Source organism: Mesoplodon bidens (assembly GCF_964165515.1).
Source record: "Mesoplodon bidens genome assembly, chromosome: 2".
Classification (NCBI taxonomy): domain Eukaryota; kingdom Metazoa; phylum Chordata; class Mammalia; order Artiodactyla; family Ziphiidae; genus Mesoplodon; species Mesoplodon bidens.
In genome coordinates, this window is record NC_138177.1 from 81,604,288 (window position 1) to 81,624,104 (window position 19,817).

A 19,817-nucleotide genomic window follows, 5' to 3' on the forward strand; every position below is an offset into this window, starting at 1 on the left:
TGGCTGATCCAGTGCTAAAACCTCTAAATCACGTAGGATCGTGCAGGAGACAGACATCAGGTAGACATCAGACCCACCCCCTCACCACCACCACACACAGACAGGGCCATGTTCTGAGTCTGTGGATGAAGAATTGCACCCTGAAGATGGCAGTGTGGCACCCCAGGACTTTGTGCAATCTTTAGATTGCATCATTTGGTCAAGTGAACCCAGTATATTCGTTTGCTTACGTTTTCTACACCTCAGCCACTCTCTAGAAAAGCAAACTCCTAACTCAGTCCCATACATTATATTTTCTATTTGGCAGGTAAGCAGGGAGGGGAAAGAAATAGAAAATATAGAAAAGGAAAAACAAAATGTTCATAATGCCATAACCCTATTATAACTAATGTTAACATTTTGGTATATTTCCTTTGTTTCTGTGGATTTGTTTCTTTACATAGCTGTAATCATTGTAAAAAGAAATTTTAATCCAGTTTTTTTCAATTAAAATATACCATATTTTTTCTCATTATCACAGCATCTACATCTATTGTTATTATTGGCTAGGTGACGTTCTATTGACTACCATACTTTTCTTAAAATTCCTTTATTGTTGAACATTTCCATTATTTCTGTGTTGTTTCATAATAAACAGTGTTGTGATGAACAACCTTACTGTATACAATTCTTCATATTTTGGATAATTTCCTTAACATACATTTATAGAAATGGATTAATTGCGCCCCCAAATGTTCCTACAACCTTTTCTTTACAAAATAGGTTCTGGAACCATTTAAACCCAGTTCTCCATTAAAAAAGGTAACAAATGACCCCCTGTTCAAATTAACTTTATATTAGCTTATTAAAGATGGAGGAGTTTCATGAAAACAAATCTCTTTAATATTGTTTCATCTATTGTCTCTCAAACTTACTTGACACCATACATTTCTTTCAGTCCATCTATTGTCCTCTCATCATCTGTGACCAGTAGATTATTTATGAGATAGAGTGATATCTTGAAAGAGAACTGAGTAGCACTCAGAAGATAGACCCTGTTTCTCATAAGTCACATAATAGTGGAGTGACTTAGTCATTTAACTGCCGTGACATCTTTTCTTATCTATATCCTTAATAATATTATTGTGGGAATCTTATGATAGAACACGTATGAAACACAAAGTTATAAACAAATATGTAGATGTGCTATTACCTATAAAAGTAAGAGGAAGTATAGATATTTACCACCGGTTCCACTGACTTTTACCATTTACTTCTCTTTCACTGTGAAGAACAACAGAATGAATACCCATCGAGGTATCTGAATTTTGGTATTAAGAAGTAATTTAGAAATAAAATAAAGTCTAAAATATCTTTGAAGCATCAAATAACTAGGTTGCCCAATTCCAGAGAGGGATAATTTTGTATTTTTCCCTTTAAGAGGTGAGAATAACAAGATTCTAGGTAGGTGTCACGTGATACTCAAGTGAGTGTGTGAAACCCTAATACATTTTTGTTTGTTGCTAAGACAAAAGCCCCACATCTGCTGTGTAGCTTAACTGGTAAAAAATCTCCATGCCTACCCAAAGCCTTCCCATCCTGATGCTTTTGGTACACAGTGCATTTTAAAGAAAATGTACTCTGTTATGAACTTGACTCTCCCTTCACATGCTGGGGAGCATGTGTTCCCCAAACACGGTAGAAAGAGGAGCCTGTTAGATACACACCTCCTAAATTTTTATCTTGAATTGGCAAGAGTTTCCTCTGAGTTCTTTCAGTTATAAGTAGATGACCCTAAATGGGAACATGCATGTTATGCTACCCAAAAGCAAGAAAAGCAAAAGAGGTTGGTGTTGAACAAATTTTAGCTTATGATTTAAGAGGGGGCTCAGCAAACCTGGTTCACTTCTCCCCGCTCCTGCCCTCAAATCCCAAGACGTAAACCCATAGAGGGGAGGGGCTTATTCAGAATGTGAGAGAAGAGAGGGAAAGAGAAGGAGATAGGAGGTGATTTTCCTGCAACTGGGGCTTAGTAGAAAAGGATGGACCTTTTGACCAGAGTAGAATTCTAAGGGGCCAAGCAGTCAACGATTGTTCAGAAGCAGAGGAACAAAGGGACTGTCCTGGTTCAGCTCAGGTGTGGAGGTTGGGAGATACAGACTGGATACAGGAGAGGAGTAGGGAGACCACCACTAGAGTCAGGCACAGGGGAGTAGTGGGGACTGGGTAGGGCAAAGAACATGTTCAGAAATTTACCAAGGATTTCTCTGCCTGCCCCTGGCACCCAGGAGGACCCAGGTGCTTCCATTTGCTTCTGTTCTCTACCATTTCTCTGCACACCAGGAAATCGCATATATAGTCGCTATGAGAAATACTTTACATAGCAATACTTCTTGATGTGCTACCAGTTAAACATACATCCACTGTTAAATGGAAAATGCAGAACACTAGGTTATATAGAGACAACAATAATGATGACACTAAAATGACGCCTAAACATAATTTGAAAGAATGTATTGTAATAACCTCTTCACTCATCTTCTCTGGATGGTGGAATTGTGATTTTTGTAAGTTCTCTATGTTTTTTTTCCAATTTTTCAATAATGATTATTTTTAGAATTTAAAAACATACCTAAAGAAGTAAATCAGGATTTAGAAGTACTTTTTAAATGCTTTTGTGAAAGGAGGGAGATCAATATTGCTAATTTCCGTGTTACTGGAAATTAGTTTAAAAGATGCTTGTCTCCAGGGTACCAAGTTTGACCTTGCTAAAGGAATGCAAAGGCAAAAAGAAAGAGAGGGAAAGAGGGCACTGAGCAGAAAGAGGAGCTGAGGGAAGTGAAGCACACGGAGAAACAGAAGAGCATTCAGCTAGTATTATTCAGCCCTTGGAAAGATGGAGTAGAGAGAGGGCAGACAAGCATGGAGAAGAAGGTTGCAAGGACGTCAAAGGCTGAGGCTACAGGAGAACCATGGAAATAAAATGAGTTTGAGGTTTGGAGTCACACCAACTTGTGTCTCTACCACAGCTGTGTGCTTGTGAGGGAAACTGTGGGTCTTAATTTATACAATGGGAATAATTACCCATTTGGCATGTTGCTTTGTGAGAACAAATTAAAGATGATGACGTCTAGAAAGCACGTATCATACTGTATAGCTGAGTCTCTGCTAAGTTACCACTTACTTTGAAATTTTGGTTGTGATCAGCCTCGCTTTCTCTAGGATCCTAAGAAACCTTACAGGAGAAAGGGCTCAGGAAGTTTCTTACCTTGTAGAACCCAATCTTTGCTAGAGAGACTCCAAAGGAATGAGAGCTATGTGTCTGCACAGGTCCTACACCCCACCTAGGAGAGCCTGCAGGGCCAGAGGGCCCTTTTACTGCCTTACTGGGACACAAATGTCCACTGCAGTCAGGAAGTGTTTTTTGGAATGACAGAATATGAATGCATGTATAAAGTTGAATGAAATGAATGAAGGTGAACTTTAGAATAATTTAATCTAAAACAGTTTCTTCTTTTCAGTTCTAAAGATCACCCTGCGATTTTATTTCAAATGATAGCTGTAGAAGTTTCTGGCAGATTTTTTTTGGCCAAGTTGGGACTTCTCTGTGGTGAGGCTAGCTGTCCACCTCACAGCTGCACCAGTGTTTTTCCCTTTAGTGGACTCACCATGATCCAAGGTGTGGCTGGGAGAGCGCCTAATTGTATGAGTCTTACCAGTACCTCTGAGCTGATTGGAGTCAGGGGCACTGATTTGGGCTCTGGTTTCATTTTCAGTGAACAATCTCAAAATTTCCAATAAACTCTCCACATTGGCAGAGAGTTCTACCATATTTCTTCAGTAAGCTTGCTCTCCCACTTTCTGAGATGACTCACATTATCTTCTCTAGTCAAACCTCCTACCTCATACCTGCCCATCTTGAGTTGATAACCTTGCCTCATCCTTCACTTGAAAACATTGAAACACTCCCCCAACACCATCAAGGCCTCTCTCCTTCTTGCACCTACACCCAGCCACTCATCCCCTCTTTGCTCCTTTCATTAAGCTGAGAAATTGCCTTTCTTCCTATCAAAGTCCAGTTATTGACACATTCTCTTCATCTTATCCCATCTTTTCTTCTTAAGGACTTTAGTTTCCCCCATGTTTTCAATGTCTCCCTCTCTTCTGAATCATTCCATCAGCCTGCAAACACAATATCTCCTGATTTACTTACATACGTACATAGTTTGATGTTATACTCCCCTTCTGCCCACTCATCCAGTGAACAATCTCAGATCCCCCAGTTCCCCTTTACAAGCAAACATCTTTTTTTTTCTTTAAAGGCTGTTCTCTTTTTCTTTTTTTTTTAATGCATTTACATTAGTTTTGTTTTTTACTTTTTTGTTGAAGTATAGTTCATTTACAGTGTTGTGTTAATCTCTGCTATACAGCAAAGTGATTCAGTTATACATATATACATGCATTTTTTAATATTCTTTTCCAATATGGTTTATCAAAAGATATTGATTCTAGTTCCCTGTGCTATAGAGTAGGACCTTGTTGTTTATCCATTCTCTATATAATAGCTCACCTCTGCTAACCCCAGACTCCCACTCCCTCCCTCCCCCACCCCATCCCCCTCGGCAACAGCAAGTCTGTTCTCTATGTCCATGAGTCTGTTTCTGTTTCATAGATAGGTTCATTTGCGCCATATTTTAGATTCCACATATAAGTGATATCATATGGTATCTGTCTTTCTCTTTCTGACTTACATTACTTAGTATGATAATCTCTAGGTCCGTCCATACTGCAAATGGCATTATTTCGTTCTTTCTTGTGGTTGAGTAGTATTCCACTGTATATATGCACCACATCTTCTTTATCCATTCATCTGTTGTGGACATTTAGGTTGTTTCGATGTCTTGGCTATTGTGCATAGTGCTCACAAGGAAGCTTCTTGAAACCGTTGTCCACACAAGTGGTCACCCAACTGTTCCTGCCTCTGTGTTCACTACCTCCACATTCCACCATAACTGCTCCCATAATGTCGCCTATAACTACCCATACTTTTCAGTCCCTTGGTTCTCTAGCTGCATACTCTGTAATTTTTCCTACCTTCTAAGTCACTTCTCTCTTTTACCCACATCCCCTCCTATACCCAGTTGGTAAGTATTGGAGTTTCCAGCATGATCCCAGGTTCAATTCTCATATTTCTTGAGACCTCTTTCCCCAGGGGGTCTTATCTCTTCCCGTGCAGTTAACTACCATCTCTATGTTACCCACACCTGAATTTGTAACTCCAGCCACATCTCTCTTCTGAGAGGAGAACATGTGTATTCAATTGTCTCCTTGTCATCTCAGGAGCATCTCGGATTTAACAAGATCTTTCTGAATAGTCTGCCCACCTTAAGTAAAAATTATTTCTCACCCCAATGCTTCTGTCTCTGTGAGTGGGAGTGGTGCCATCAACCAACTTGTTATTCAAACTAAATCCAGAGCATTATCGTTGTTTCCTCCTCCTTCATTCCTTGTCTCTAATCTTTCAACCCCTGTAATTTCAACATCCACAATAGATCTTAAATCCATCTACATTTCTCCACTCTACCAACACTTTAAACTGAGTTACTGTTAGGTCTTATCTGAACTATTGCTAGAGTTTCCTTACTGGTCTTCTGGTTTCCTATCTTGCAAAATCACAGTAGTCCTCCATTTAAACCCTTTATGGTCTTTCCAATGCATTTTTAATAAAATATAAACTTGTGAACCAGCCCCCACCAAAGCCCTGGAAGACCTGGCCCATGCCCTACCTTCCCTGCCTCATCCTGGCCACTCTCTCCCTTGCCCACTATTCTCCTGCTATACTCACCTCCTTTCAGTTCCTTGCGCATACCCATCTCGTTTATAACTCAGGGCCTCTGGCACACACTTCACCTTTCCCCTGCTTCTCACATGGATGCTCCTCATCCTTCAGGTCTTCACTCAAATGTCACTCCCTCAGAGGCCTTCCATCACCAGCTTACTAGCAAGTGGTGAATTGTGTGTCTATTACTACATTGGATTTTATCCTTCATAAAATTCATGAAAATTTTCAGTCATACTTTTGTTTCTCTGTTCATGTGCTTTTTTCTCTTTCTTCCCCAGTAGAGTAGGAGCTCAAGGGAATAGAGCTCAACCCTATTTTTTTCCCACATCTTTATTGGAGTATAATTACTTTACAGTGTTGTGTTAGTTTCTGCTGTACAACAAAGTGAATCAGCTATATGTATACATATATACATATATCCCCATATCCCCTCCCTCTTGAACCTCCCTCCCACCCTCCCTACTCCACCCCTCTAGGTGGTCACAGAACATCAAGTGGAACTCCCTGCACTATGCAGCAGCTTCCACTAGCCATCCATTTTACATTGGGTAGTGTATATATGTCAATGCTACTGTCTCACTTCATCCCAGCTTGCCCTTTCCCCCCTGTGTCCTCAAGTCCATTCTCTACGTCTGCAACTTTATTGCTGCCCTGCCACTAGGTTCATCAGTACCATTTTTTTTAGATTCCATATATATGCATTAGCATATGCCAACCCTATTTTTATGGGCCAATTTGTATCTGGTGCAGAGAGAAACACTGGGGCTTTTCATACCTCTGTACTTTACCTTGTGCTTTCCTTGCTGCCTCTATCCGAGGCCATTAGTGACATCTGCAGCCTCCACTGCTTTTTCCCTCTGTTGAGGAGCAGGTGGTGGGGAGGTCGAGTTTCCCCACCACTGGAGCCACAGGTGCCAGGCATGCACGGAGGGTCCATGGGCACCTCTGATGCTTCCTCCAGGTGCTACAGCTAAACTGGGTTTGGGACTTCCCTGGCAGTCCAGTGGTTAAGACCCCACACTTGTACTGCAGGGGGCGTGGGTTCAATCCCTGGTCGAGGAACGGAGATCCCACATGCCACGCGGAGTGGCAAAAAAGATTAAAAAGAAACCAAAAACTGGGTTCTCTGGAACCATCAACATCCAGAAGCCACGTAGAAGAGGCAGACGCTCCTCTCCCCTCCTGTGCTACCTTCTGTTAGCTTGGTGCCAAAGCAATATATCTTATTGTCTCTAACGTCTCTAACGTCTTAGGACTGAGTCCTTCAAATTTGGTTTCACGACCTCAGGAAAATACAGAACCCCCTATGTTGCTACAGTAATTTAGTTATTTTTGTGCCCAATTTTGTTGAACATGGGAAAAATAAATAACGTAAGCATATTCTGGATCTTCTGTATGGTCCTATACTACCACGTCATTTCAATGAACTCAACCTATATGTATTTATAACACATGAATGGAAAGTGTAATTACATTATGGCATAATGTACAAAGGTTTTGGCAATTGTTTGAAAAGAAAACCTTTGTTAGACCCAGATAGAGACCCCAGGGTTAGGCTACTTGATAAACCCTAAGTACCTGCCATCACAGTGTACTCAGAATCCACCACTCTCCCTGCCAGCCACTAACTGAGGTTGTTTATTAGGCCAAGGGGTGCTCCTTTAAGATGAATTCCCTTCCAGAAAGGTGTGTGTGTGACAGTCTCCTAGCATCCACCCCTCTAGTCTTTGTGCTTGATGTGCCTTCTCACAGCTTAGGCTCAACCTGGAATCTCCACTCTCCTGGCTTGAAGAATGAATCAGGGACTAAAGGAGTGACTGAATGAAATAAAGGTTTAATTTACCTGACAGTAGAAAAGCCATTGCCTGCTCAGTGTATGGTTTAATCAAAAGTATTCTGTCTTTCCAGGTGATAGAAGACAGATTTAAGGTAGAAACGGACAAAGGGAAAGCAAAATCTCCCAAGGAGAAAAAGTCCCCAATTGCCAAGGTTGCCAAAGGAAAGGGAAAGGACCAGCCTGAGGCAAACACAGCAGTAAAAAAGACCACCCAGTTAGTAAGAAGGGGAGAAGAGGATGACACCAAACATTACATTGGTCAGTAAGATGCTCCTTTCACTTCTTGCCTGATGACCTACAAACTTGAAAAATCATTCCAACCACTATGCTTAATCTTCCCCAGCCTTTTCACCTTTTTTTTTTTTTTTTTTTTTTTTTGCGGTACACCAGCCTCCCACCGCTGTGGCCTCTCCCGCCGCGGTGCACAGGCTCCGGACATGCAGGCCCAGTGGCCATGGCTCACGGGCCCAGCCGCTCCACGGCACGCGGGATCCTCCCAGACCAGGGCACGAACCCACGCCCCCCGCATCGGCAGGTGGCCTCCCAATCACTGCGCCACCAGGGAAGCCCCTCACCTTTTTAAAAGCATAAATCTTATACTCCCCATGACACCCTAATAGAAAAATATTTCTATTTGCAATTAATTTTTTTTTTCAGCCAATATTTCTTTAGCATGTGTCTTGCTATAGGCACATTTTCATAGTGCAGATAAAAGATGAATTAACTAGCTGACTGTGCCACCGAGGAGCTTACTATCTTGTTGGGAACATTTGAGAAAGTCAGAAACGCTTATAAGGCAAAGTAAACAGTGATTATTGTCACGAGTGTAACACAGTGGTAATAAAATCAGACCTGTTAATTTGTGACACAGAGCATGTAGCTTCCTGACCTCAGCTTCTGCCACTATCTGTCCTAGATAGAACAACCAGAATTTTCTTTCATTTAGATTATTGATATAAAAAATTATTTGACTTGGGCATCTATGAGTAATTCATTGCCACCTTCCCATGAACCCAAGTGGAGGTACTGTTTTTTATTTGCATCGTATTTAAATGAGATGGCACCCCTTCACATCCTTTGACAGTTTGACTCCCCTAATATATCTCTGCTCTAAACCCACTAGACATAGAAGCAATTATATTATGGATTCCGTAAGCAGTATCAATACTGATTTGTTTTAGTAGCTGAAGAAAAATCACTACTTGAAGATCGAAAGTTTGTGCATCTGTTGCTCTATTTTTAAATTGATCTTGAGGAACCATTGTGAGACGTAATGTTTTCGTGTACCATCTAGTATTGATATTAAAGTACAACAGTTATTCTCACCCCCCAGAATCTCACATTCTCATATAAATTCATGTTTTAACACTTATAGAACAGTATAGCCAGGACAAAATTGAGGAGAAAAATTTTAGGAAAGTGAGCAATAGATATTTTTTAACTTGAATGCAATAAATATATAGTTGCTACATAACCCATACTCAGCATGCACACCTATTGACATAAACACACAGTATGCTTTGGTAGGGAGTTTGTTCATATTCAATATTTCCCTCTTCTGTAAACACCTCTGCATATAAAATACCACAAAGCTGCAGCTACTTGTAATTCAGGAGTAAAGCCAGATGTTGCTCAAAAGAGATTAGAACCAAGAAAAATTACAGCCTAGACTTTTTCTTTTTAGAAAAGCCCAAGCACACATTTTCCATGACGACAGGCCCTCTGTATGTTTGTCCTCCTATTACGCCTATGTCTCATTTGCAAAAGTGATTTAATATTTTGTAAAATGGCCACAGCCTTCTTACTGGAAGGGCAATAATGAAAACCAGTCAACATGACTGTATTCCAGCCAACCGGACTGCTTTTGGCAAGCCCGAGGGGTGATAAACGCATGCATAACGTATAGAGCCATTGAACTGGCTGAGTGCAACCTGTTCTCTTTTAAAATGACGGCTGCTCTTCTCTACGGTATTTTGAACAGACGATGAGCCAGATGACGGTGCCCAGCATTACATTATAGTTGTGGGCTTCAACAATCCTCAGTTATTAGCGATCATGACTGAGCTCGGCATTCCCATAAGCAGCGTGATTAAAATATCATCAGAGAATTATGAACCTCTGCAGACACACCTGGCAGCAGTTAGCCAGCAGCAGGAAAGTTTTCTTCAGCCAGAAGGTATGCAGTCTGCTACACAACTTACTGAATCCTTCAGTATTACCCACTGTCCTTAAAGTACAACTACAATTTTCTGCCCAAAGCATAGTCATACAATACATATGTTATTAAATCCTTTCGAGACTTTGAGTTGCTATTTATGCCACTTGCACTAGCCAGGTGTTGTAAATTTTGCAAATTCTAATCATACCCTGTGTTTCTATCCCTGTGTAGCCACAGAGAACATAGACTTGGTTATCCAACTACATTTCTCAGGAATTTTGCTCTATAACTTTTACCTAAAGCATGAGTGGGATGGATCATCTGTAGATAACCAATTCTGCCAGAAGCCACAGTCACCAAATGGCCCAAGGGAGGTCATAGCCTTGGATTCTTGCTCAGATTTGCTACTGGCTTATTCTGATAAATCAGAGGGGACGCTTATCTTCCAGGCCTTAGACCAGGAAGCTGTGGGATGAAGTCCCACCTACACTACTCTTCAGCCACTACACGACTATTCTGCACTACTATTCAGACCTCAGGGTCTTCATCTAAGGGAATTGTACTAGACTCCCTCTGTGGGATGGGAACAGAGTCTACTGTCTACTTCAGATAGTAAAATTAGGATGCAATATAAGCCTGTGTGACCTGGAAGTCCAAGCTCTTTTTTTCATATGCTATTGCACTTCTTTGTTATTTATTAGTAATATCCTTTCACAGGGCTTTGTAACCTATACAGCCGCATCCGGATTTCTATAACACGATATTTTTTAAATTGCTGTTCCAGGTTAGAAATGGCTACCCCTGATAATAATAATAGCTACCATTTATTGGGCACAGGCCTTGGGACTAGGCTCAATGCTAAGGGCTTTAAGTGTGTTGATTCATGTAGTTTCCATGACAACCCTCAGAAGTATGTTTTATTATTTCCATTTTACCAAAAACGACTCTGTCTAGAGGCAGATATTATGTAAAAGAGTTGAGATTCAAACCTAGCTATTCCTATCTCAAAGGCTAGTTGTAACATTCAATAACTTATTATTCAAGTCAGTGAGAAAATGCTGCATAAGCTCCATAGTCTTTCTGTTAAAAATATTTAATATATAAAAATAAAATTATAGAAAAAGAGACTTTACAGTAGAATAGTGAGATCTTAGTAGTAGAACCTATTTAGTTACAGATGGAAAAACCAAACCATGTCAGACAAATTTTCAAGTGTAACTTTATGGAAAACTGTCATTATTTTATACAGTCAGAGCACAAATGCCCAGAGAAGCCAGTAGCTATTTCAATGTGACCAAAAGTTAACTGAAGCAGAAATCATGGATCCAGTCTGTTTTTACCCACGTGGGAAAGAGAACTGGATCTACTGCATTTCTAACCAGTTACGCAGCAAACAAATGCTAAAATAGTCAAAAAGTGATCTGGCAGAAAAGCTGCTCCTATATAGATACAATCTCAGAGCGATGGAAGTATTGACCATTTTTAGCTCCCCAAATGTGTGACCTTATAATCTTTCTGGGCCTCAACTATAAAATAAAGGGGTGGCAAAAGCTCATAGTTAATAACAATTTCAGGAGTAAAATCCTCTGATGTTTAATTATCTAGTCTAGGTCCAAACACTTCTCAAAATTACATTTCTTTATTTGCATTTTCTAGTACTGTACAGACATCATGCAATGCATATGACTCACCACGAACACTTAAAGTGGGAAGAAATTCAACACTCATTTTGTAGTATAAACATGTTGCTCTTATTAGATATAGAAGCTGAAAAATTGAAGAAAGAGAACGACATAAAAGAACTTGAAATCTTCTGGAAGTACTTGGAACCAATCCTGAATAATGAGAAACCGGAAACAAATCTCTTTGATGTCGCTCGGCTTGAATACATGGTCAAGGCTGACAAGTTTCCTTGTGACTGGTCGGACAGTGAGATGTTGGTTAGTACACGAATTAATGAGAGTGACTGGTTTGAACATGTGACACTGTGGTTCCATTTACTCCATTCAATCATTCCACAGATATTTATTAATCACTGTCTACAGAGAAGGCTTTGTGCTATAGGTTCCTTTATCTTCAAGACAGTGATCACATTGAACGTCCAATAATGGCTATAGCCTGATTCTTCATCTTTTAGTGTATGAATTAATGACAAAGGAATAAAATGAGATGAAGATAAAGGATGGTAATTATTTTATTTGGTGACGTGGCTTTGCTTCATACCTTAACGATGTTCTAGGCAGTAGAGTCTTAATATACATTAATTGTGAAAATAGTAAATTTTACAATTTGTCAAATTACACTGTCTTTTTTCTTTTTTAGGTATCAGTTCAAAACATTGTTCTTCTAGGCCCTTGCTTTTATTGCCCAAATTGTATTTTTCATGTATTTTCCTAGCAAGGTCTATCTTAATAGAATGACTTGATCCCAGCCCAACAGTTAGTAGACATTTCCTGAGAGTATTTATTGGCCCCTGCTATTGAGGTGCTCGCAGAGAGGCAAGACCAAGACCGTGAAACAGAGAGGCAGTGTTCAAGGTGCCACGCACCTATGTGTTATGTGAAACACACTCTAAGTTTCCTGTTAATTCAGAAAAAGGAAGACATGGGATGCTTTGAAAAGTAACAAATGCTAAATACATAAGGGTGTTGTTAAAAAGAACGTTGAGTAACTATTTATCATTGTTGGGGAAGTTATCCAGGCATTCCTGTTGTAAAAAAAGAAACCTCTCAGGTCTCTTTCTGGTTGACACCCTGTCCCAACAAACAGGAGCCCAGGAGTGTTGAATCCCTTGCAGGATGATATATATCAGCATTAAAGGGAATTGAACTGAAAACAGAATCTTGGAGATGGACCACATCAAGTATGCCATGAAGGGAGCTGGGAAAAGCAGGGTGGAGGAGGGGGATAGGTGTCTGTGGACAATGACTGTGGGTAGCTGTCAAACAAACAACCAAACCTGGCTGTCTAGGAGGAGGAGAATGACATCAAAGCCTGGAGCAGTTTCCGAGCCAAAGGGTAGGCTGCCCACGGCCGTGGATTGGAGCATGGACAGTTCTCACTATGAGAGTCCCTGCTTCTGTTACCTTGAAATGGATGAGCACGGGATGAAGTAAATGAAAACACTGAGGAGGGAAGCCTAGATCTGAACCTTGAAGGATGGACAGGATTTGAATAAGTAGCAATGGAGAGATCAGTTTGAGTTACAAAGACTGTCAGCATAAGGCATTAGATGTCACCACGTAGAAACAGAACACTTAAGTCTGATACTTTGGCAATAGTAAGAATAAATATAAGCCTTGACCTATATGTGGAAACAATGCTGAACATAGAAAAGCTGTGGCTGAAGGCAGAGCTTGTTGTAGGCAAAACTGGCTACTGTGGACTCCCTTTGCTTTGTGTCGTCCCACTCCTTCATCTAGATATCTTCCTCTTTCCTGCCTTGTCTTTCACTTCCCTGCCTCTAAACCTGAGCTCAGAAAAGAGTCCATCTGTCCTCTACTACTTCGTGTTAAGTTGGGCCGTGTTTCTCTATCCCAGAGATACTGGCATACCAGGTACCATCATACTATGACTATTCCATCCTATTTTATTGGAATTCCAGATTATGCCCAGCAAACGGGAGATATGTTTGAGAAAGAGGTCATATCCCTGGGATCCTGAAACACCATCCGAAAGACAGCTTTCTACTCTTGCTCTATGATAGACCAGCTCTTCTCCCGAGAACATAAAAATCTATGCCTAACTTAAAAACCCACATCCACAAATTTAAGTTTTGTGGAAACAGTCCTTCTCTCATTTGGGCCAAGTTCTAGCCACATACCTTGTAAAGAACTTATATGCAATTTTGGTTCAATAAGGCATAGGAGATCCCAGCCATACAGATCTTGAATCCTAATTCAGAGGAGGCAATACCAAGAGTCTTCTAAGGCAGCCTCAAACCGAGAACCTTTTGCTCCTGCTCTAACTAGAGCTGCCTTCCATGTGTCTTATTTACTCCCCAGGCATAGACTGAGAATAGCTGATGAGCATTGAGCCCAAGGTAGAAGACATTCTGTTGCATCATCAGTACATAGGTGTGAACAGCAAGGCACACAATTGCAGCTCCAAGAGACCCAGCACCATTCCCAGCATCCTGTTTCTTATTCCAGTGTTAACAACTTAGTGTTCATCAGAAGATTTTAATCCCTCCATTTTTAAAGACAGTAAATGTGACTATATTTTCCTTTTTAAAAATAGAGTGGAAGAGTTTAAATGGCAGTTAAAGTTCATAAATTTCATGTTGAAAAAAATAGTATCAGCTTCCTTGAAATACTGACTTCAGAACTAGAGGATTAATGTCTAGGGTCTCTAGTTGGGCCATGAAGGTAAGTGAGGAATGAGACCACTTAGCTCTGCTGCCCAACTGGACACACCGATCTTCTCTTCTATCGGTCACTTTGAAAATATTTATTGAACATCTCCTTCACGCTAGGGCTGAAGTCTGGGTCCAACTGCAGGAGACTTTTAGGCCAAGGCATGCCTCTGTAAGGTATGGTTTGTGAGTGAACAACCCAGCATGGAGGATGACAGGGAAAGAAAGCCTTGAAAGCAATTCAGTAATAGACTTGGGTTACAGAAGAAAAGGCCATTGGATTTAATACTGAAGATCAAAATTCATTTTAAACTTGGGATTACTTATGAAATATAAAAGTAATAAACCTATTTCTAATACGAGTAGCCTAAATACATGGTGTAGATACATGGTATCCAACTCTCAGCTGTATCTGTAAGTTGATAATGGCCTCATATCCAAGCCAGGAGCCAGCCAAGTAGCCGTAGTCCTTCTTCCTCTCTGGAAGAAGGAAAGCATTAGTACCCTTGGCTGCAAGCAGGCAAGCTGTATTTCTGCTGAACCCAGGTAACGAAAGCTTTATATCAAATAAATGCCCATCAAGAAGTGCTAACTGCCTATGAACGACATCTGCAACATCTCAAGTTAAGCCCTTGCTTGCTGAAATAATTTTCTGGCCTTTAACATGTGAGTTGCTATTTGATTTAAAAAGAAATTAGCTAGTTACCCTAAGGGATAATAGGGCAGAAGTTTTTACTATATTTCTTATAAATAGAAACAAACAAAAATGTGTTTATATGCCAGAATGTGGGCAAAGAATATCAGCTTGAAGCTTAACTGAAGAATTCTCAGTCTTAGAGGGGACACGTGAAGTCCAGACTGACAGCTGTGCTGTGCGGATGGGCGAGGTTTGGCACTTCCCTGGTCTCACGCCAGACCGTGATTCACTGGCTCCCACCAGGTGCTTTCTCGCTCTACCTTACCGCTGTGGCTGGGACATAGGAGGAGCCTATTTAATCCTTCTTTGCTTTCAAGCAGACACACACCTAGTGCTAACAGTGCTTTTCCACTTCTGGAAATGAAAGCCTAGGTAATAGAGGTATCTGATCCATAACCCGCTTGCCAGATCATAAAACTTGTGGGTATTATAGTAGTACTAGTCTACCAGGATGTCTTAGGGTTTTTTTCCCTAAAGGTAGCACAGGTGAGGAAAGGAAGAAATCCTGATTGCACACATACTGCAGTGGACCTGTGGGGATGGTGTGCAAAACCAAGAGGGTGATTGCCATTGGGATTCTTGTGTCTGTCGCCAAGCAAGAGCTCATCCCCAGCTTGTCTTGGGCTGAGGATATGGAAATTACCTATCTAATGAGTTGCTTTAGGAATGGAGATACCTAGATACCTAGAAAATAGGCCACATTGCTGAAATGAATGAATGGCCTCGTTGAAGCATTAATTAGGCTCTTAAAAATACTAGGCAGCCATAGGCCCTCCAAAGGGAACAGTCTGCATTGTGGTCAACAGGAAGGGCCCTAAGAGTCCAGCAAATGAAGACTTGGTCACCGTGACTGGGATTCAGTGGTTTGGGGACCAGCTGGGGAAGGGCTTCCCTGTAAAAAGTGATAGGTTTGGCTATAAGGGAGATACAAATCATGCATCTGATTCCAACAATATGAAACTAAGGACTAATTGTCATGAATTCTCTCACCTGTAGCTGGAATTGGGCACCAACATTTTTGAAAATATCTCCTGTTTGATGTACGACAGCCTGGATTGGAAAAGGCAGCACCAGCACTATTTGGAAAACATGCAGCTTATTAACGTCCCACAGGTGGTTAGTGAGAAACCTATCTTAGAAGCTACGTTGACTTCTGAGGTGGGCATATGCTAGAATGTCTTTAGTTGGCTGAATGATTTGTTGAACAACTTAATTTTCACGTTTATAAAACATGAAGAAAAAAAATCGCATAAATACTGGTAGCAAGGGAACACTGCCTGCTGGGATTTAATGGGTGAGGGTGGGATCCAGGCCCCCAGGCACAGCATTAAAGGGCATCCATGTGATGGGAGCTTTTTGAAACCCCCAACTACCTGCCACACACAGAGGGGATGATAGAACCCACTTTTCAGCCATGGAGCAATAAATAACATCTGGAACAAGGAGGGCTACCGATAACTTAATCACCATGTTATTTTAGCCCCTACCCTGTGCTGGCACCATACCAGGTGCTGGCGATAGTATAATGAACAAGACCCATCCTCTGTCCTCATTGTGGTTAACCTTTAAAGGGGAATGGCAGTCAAGGCAAAGGTGGTTTCAATTTAGCATAATGAGCGTTGTGAGGAGAGTCAGCTGAGCTTGCAGGAGAAGCTATAAATACAGCACCTAACCTGCTCCTGAGCAGAGCAGGATGGAGAGACGGGAGTCGGGAAGATGTTACCAGGCAGGGTAAGTGATGTGCTGAAGGCTGAGGATGAATTGCCTGGGCAAAACCTGACTGGGGAGAGGGACAGAGTGGTATTCTCAAGAAGGGGGCAAAGACGTACAAAGACATGGAGGTCAAAGAAAAGAAGTATTGCATCCAGGACCACACCACGGGCTAGGGCAGTGCTCCCAGGTCATACATGCAAAGTGGAGAGCAGCAATACGAGCTGCAAAGGCGGGAGCCAGAATGTTCTTTGGTGCTGAGCTCAAGAGTTTGGGTTTTATCCTGAAGGTTGTGGGAGAACCATTGAAGGATTCTTAGAGGGAGAATGGCATGATTCTGTGTCACCCCGGGGTGACACAGAAGAGAAGAGAAGAGAAGATGCCCCAGCTTCCCATCTCTTTCCTGGCAATTTCTCAGTGGGCTCTGTTAGGAAAAACTGAAAAGTGTCCATACCCATTAACTTCTTTCCTTCCCCAGACAAAACCCATTTATTTGATCCTAATATTAGCAAATGATTTTGTGGTGTGAACATAATCATATAATCTCAGAATCCCAGAATCCCGTCAGAGTCCCATCATACCGGCATGGGATGAAAGCATCTCTCAGCTGGATGTTTCAATTGTTTTTTTAATTATTCTTATTTTAGCCCCCACAAACTGTTGCTGTAACCTCTGGAAAGAAGAGAACACAACAATATGAAGAGCTGCAAGCTCCAGCTCCACCACCACCACCAGGCATGTATGAAACCCGTTGCTGGGGGATCCGTGCCAGGAGCTGGTGCTTTGAGGAGTGACTGTCCTTGGTGTTGCTTTCACATCTCTCTCCACCTCAAGATCCTGCATTTATCAGGGCGTGATCAGAGTTTGAATCTGTGGATGAAATTTTGATGGGAGTAACGGAGAACACATCTTAACTGAACAGCGGTATTTTGTATCTTTTACAGTGGCTTCCGTCATCACAAATGAAGTAGACATGCGATATTACAATGATTTGCTGAATCCAATTCCAGAAGAATTCATTTCTGTGCCCTTGATACTGCATTGTATGCTGGAACAGGTAAGTGGATACACGCTGAAGCTTTCTTCCCAGGTGGGCAACCTTGAGTCAATCACTTCATCTCTCTTTCTTCTGTTTTTTTTGTTTTTGTTTTTTAACTGTTTGAACATTACACTCATAATACCTGAATGCATTCTCCTTTGCAATGATTAGAACATTTTAGATAAAGCTAAAATCTGCTTTACCAGCTTCAATCCTCTTTTTCTTGCTACATTTTGGAATGATTTTACATAACATTCGCTGAAGTTTTGGTAGGCATATCTTTAAAACTATCAGGTGTTGTTTTAATGAAAGAGAACAGAGTTGGGCAGGTGGATGGGGTGGTAAATGGTCCTCAGCTGCATTTAACATTTCTTTTACACTTGTAGATTTAATCAGATTTTTCTATTTCTGAGGGCAATTTTAGTCATTCATATTTTTAAATGAACATGTCCATTTTATTTGTTTTCAATGTTATAAAAGTTCTTTATTCACTAATATACATTGAAAAGTTTTCCTCTATATCTAGTTATGTTCCTTTCCTATGCCTGATGTTATTTATTGGTGCCCTGTTTTTTTGATCATGGATGTCAATTGTATATCGATCATTGGTCTTTTCAAAGAACCAGCATTTTGTTTCACTGATCCACTCCTTTTTACTTTTTATTTTATGAATTTCTTCATTTATCTTTATTATTTCCTTCTTCCTACTTTGTTTGGGTTTATTTCGTATTTCACTTTTACTGAAAGCTCACTTTATTTTTAGTCTACTTCACTGTACCTAAGGCTACGCATTTCCTTTTGAGTATTTCTTTGGCTGCATCATGATGCTTTCAATGTATTCAGTTCTAGATCTTTTAATTTCTATTGTTTATTGTCCATTTCTAATTTTATTGCATTATGGTCAATAAGCATGATCTGGATGTTAAAAAGATTTTTTAATTTCCTGGGCTTCCTGTGTGACCAGGTGTACATGGTCAATTCTCGTGAGTACTGTATATGCATTTGAAAAGAATTTGCTGTTAATTAACTCATTTAATCCTTAGAAAAGCCCTATGAAGCAGGAACTACTTTTATTCCCCATTTCTCAGATAAGGAAACTGAGGCCTAAAAAGTTAAGTAAATTATCCAAGTAGTAAGTGACAGAAACTGCTTTTGAACCTCGTCAGTCTAAGTGGAAAAGTATTTTGATAGCATTGCTCTGTTGTGGTCTTCCCTTCTAACGCTGCTGATGAGAAGTCTGATGTCAATCTGATACTTTTTCCTTTGTAGGTAATCTATTTTTTCTTTCTGGCAGTTATTAGAGTTTTATCTTTTTCTTTTTCTTTTAACATCTTTACTGGAGTATAATTGCTTTACAATGGTGTGTTAGTGTCTGCTTTATAACAGTGAATCAGCTACACCTATACATATATCCCCATATCTCCTCCCTCCAAGGCTACGTATAGTTATGGCTTTGTTTTTTCATTGCCTCTGTGATCTAAAGGATTATAATCTGGGTTCTGATCACATTCTGAGTTAAATCAAAATTCCTTGTGCTGGTCCATAAAGACCCTAAAAATATGGTTCTGGGATGTTTGTCATCTCTTCTCCTGCCCCCCATCTCTCTCCCTCTCTCGCACTCTCTCTCTCTCTCTCTCTCTCTCTCTCTCTCTCTCTCTATCTCTCTCACTACTGGTCATCTACATAGACCTTCTGGTTTTTCCTCACATTCACTAATTACACCTTAGTTTTTTTACACTAACTTCTCTTCCTAGAAAGTTTTGTTCCCACGTGTCTGTCTGCTTGGTGGATACTCCTTGTCATTCAGTCCCCAGTGAAAGTGGCATTTCTGAGATAGGCTTTCTCTAACCACCTGATCTAAAGAAGGCCCATAACAACACAGAGTGCTCTCTACCATTTCACCTTGTTTTATTTTCTTATCAACAGCTGCTCTTTAAAAAAAGAAAAATGTTTATTTGCTTTATGTATTACCTTCTTCTCACTAGAATGTAAGCTCCATGCAAGCAGGGACCTAATCTAGTCTTGTTCATTGCTCTCTGCTCAGCACACAGTAACCACACCTAGCCCATAGTAGACCCTGAATATATATTTGTTCAATTAAATTATATCTTCAAATATTATTTCTTTTGATTTATCCTAATTATTATTAGACAGATGTTGGAATTTCTAGTTTTTTCCTCCATGTATTTTAAATTTTCTTT

At 40.5% G+C, this 19,817-nt stretch overlaps 1 protein-coding gene across 1 annotated transcript in view; it reads left to right on the plus strand.

Annotated features, from left to right (window-relative positions):
* SPAG17 (sperm associated antigen 17) overlaps positions 1 to 19,817 on the plus strand; it is a gene marked incomplete at its 5' end in the record, with an annotated part of 215,822 nt that overhangs the window by 41,222 nt on the left and 154,783 nt on the right. The window contains 6 exons of the mRNA XM_081224979.1: positions 7,730 to 7,916; positions 9,640 to 9,834; positions 11,575 to 11,756; positions 15,864 to 16,025; positions 17,225 to 17,312; positions 17,522 to 17,634. Of these exons, the coding sequence (XP_081081105.1) occupies positions 7,730 to 7,916; positions 9,640 to 9,834; positions 11,575 to 11,756; positions 15,864 to 16,025; positions 17,225 to 17,312; positions 17,522 to 17,634 (927 nt within the window). The remainder of the gene's footprint in view (positions 1 to 7,729; positions 7,917 to 9,639; positions 9,835 to 11,574; positions 11,757 to 15,863; positions 16,026 to 17,224; positions 17,313 to 17,521; positions 17,635 to 19,817) is intronic.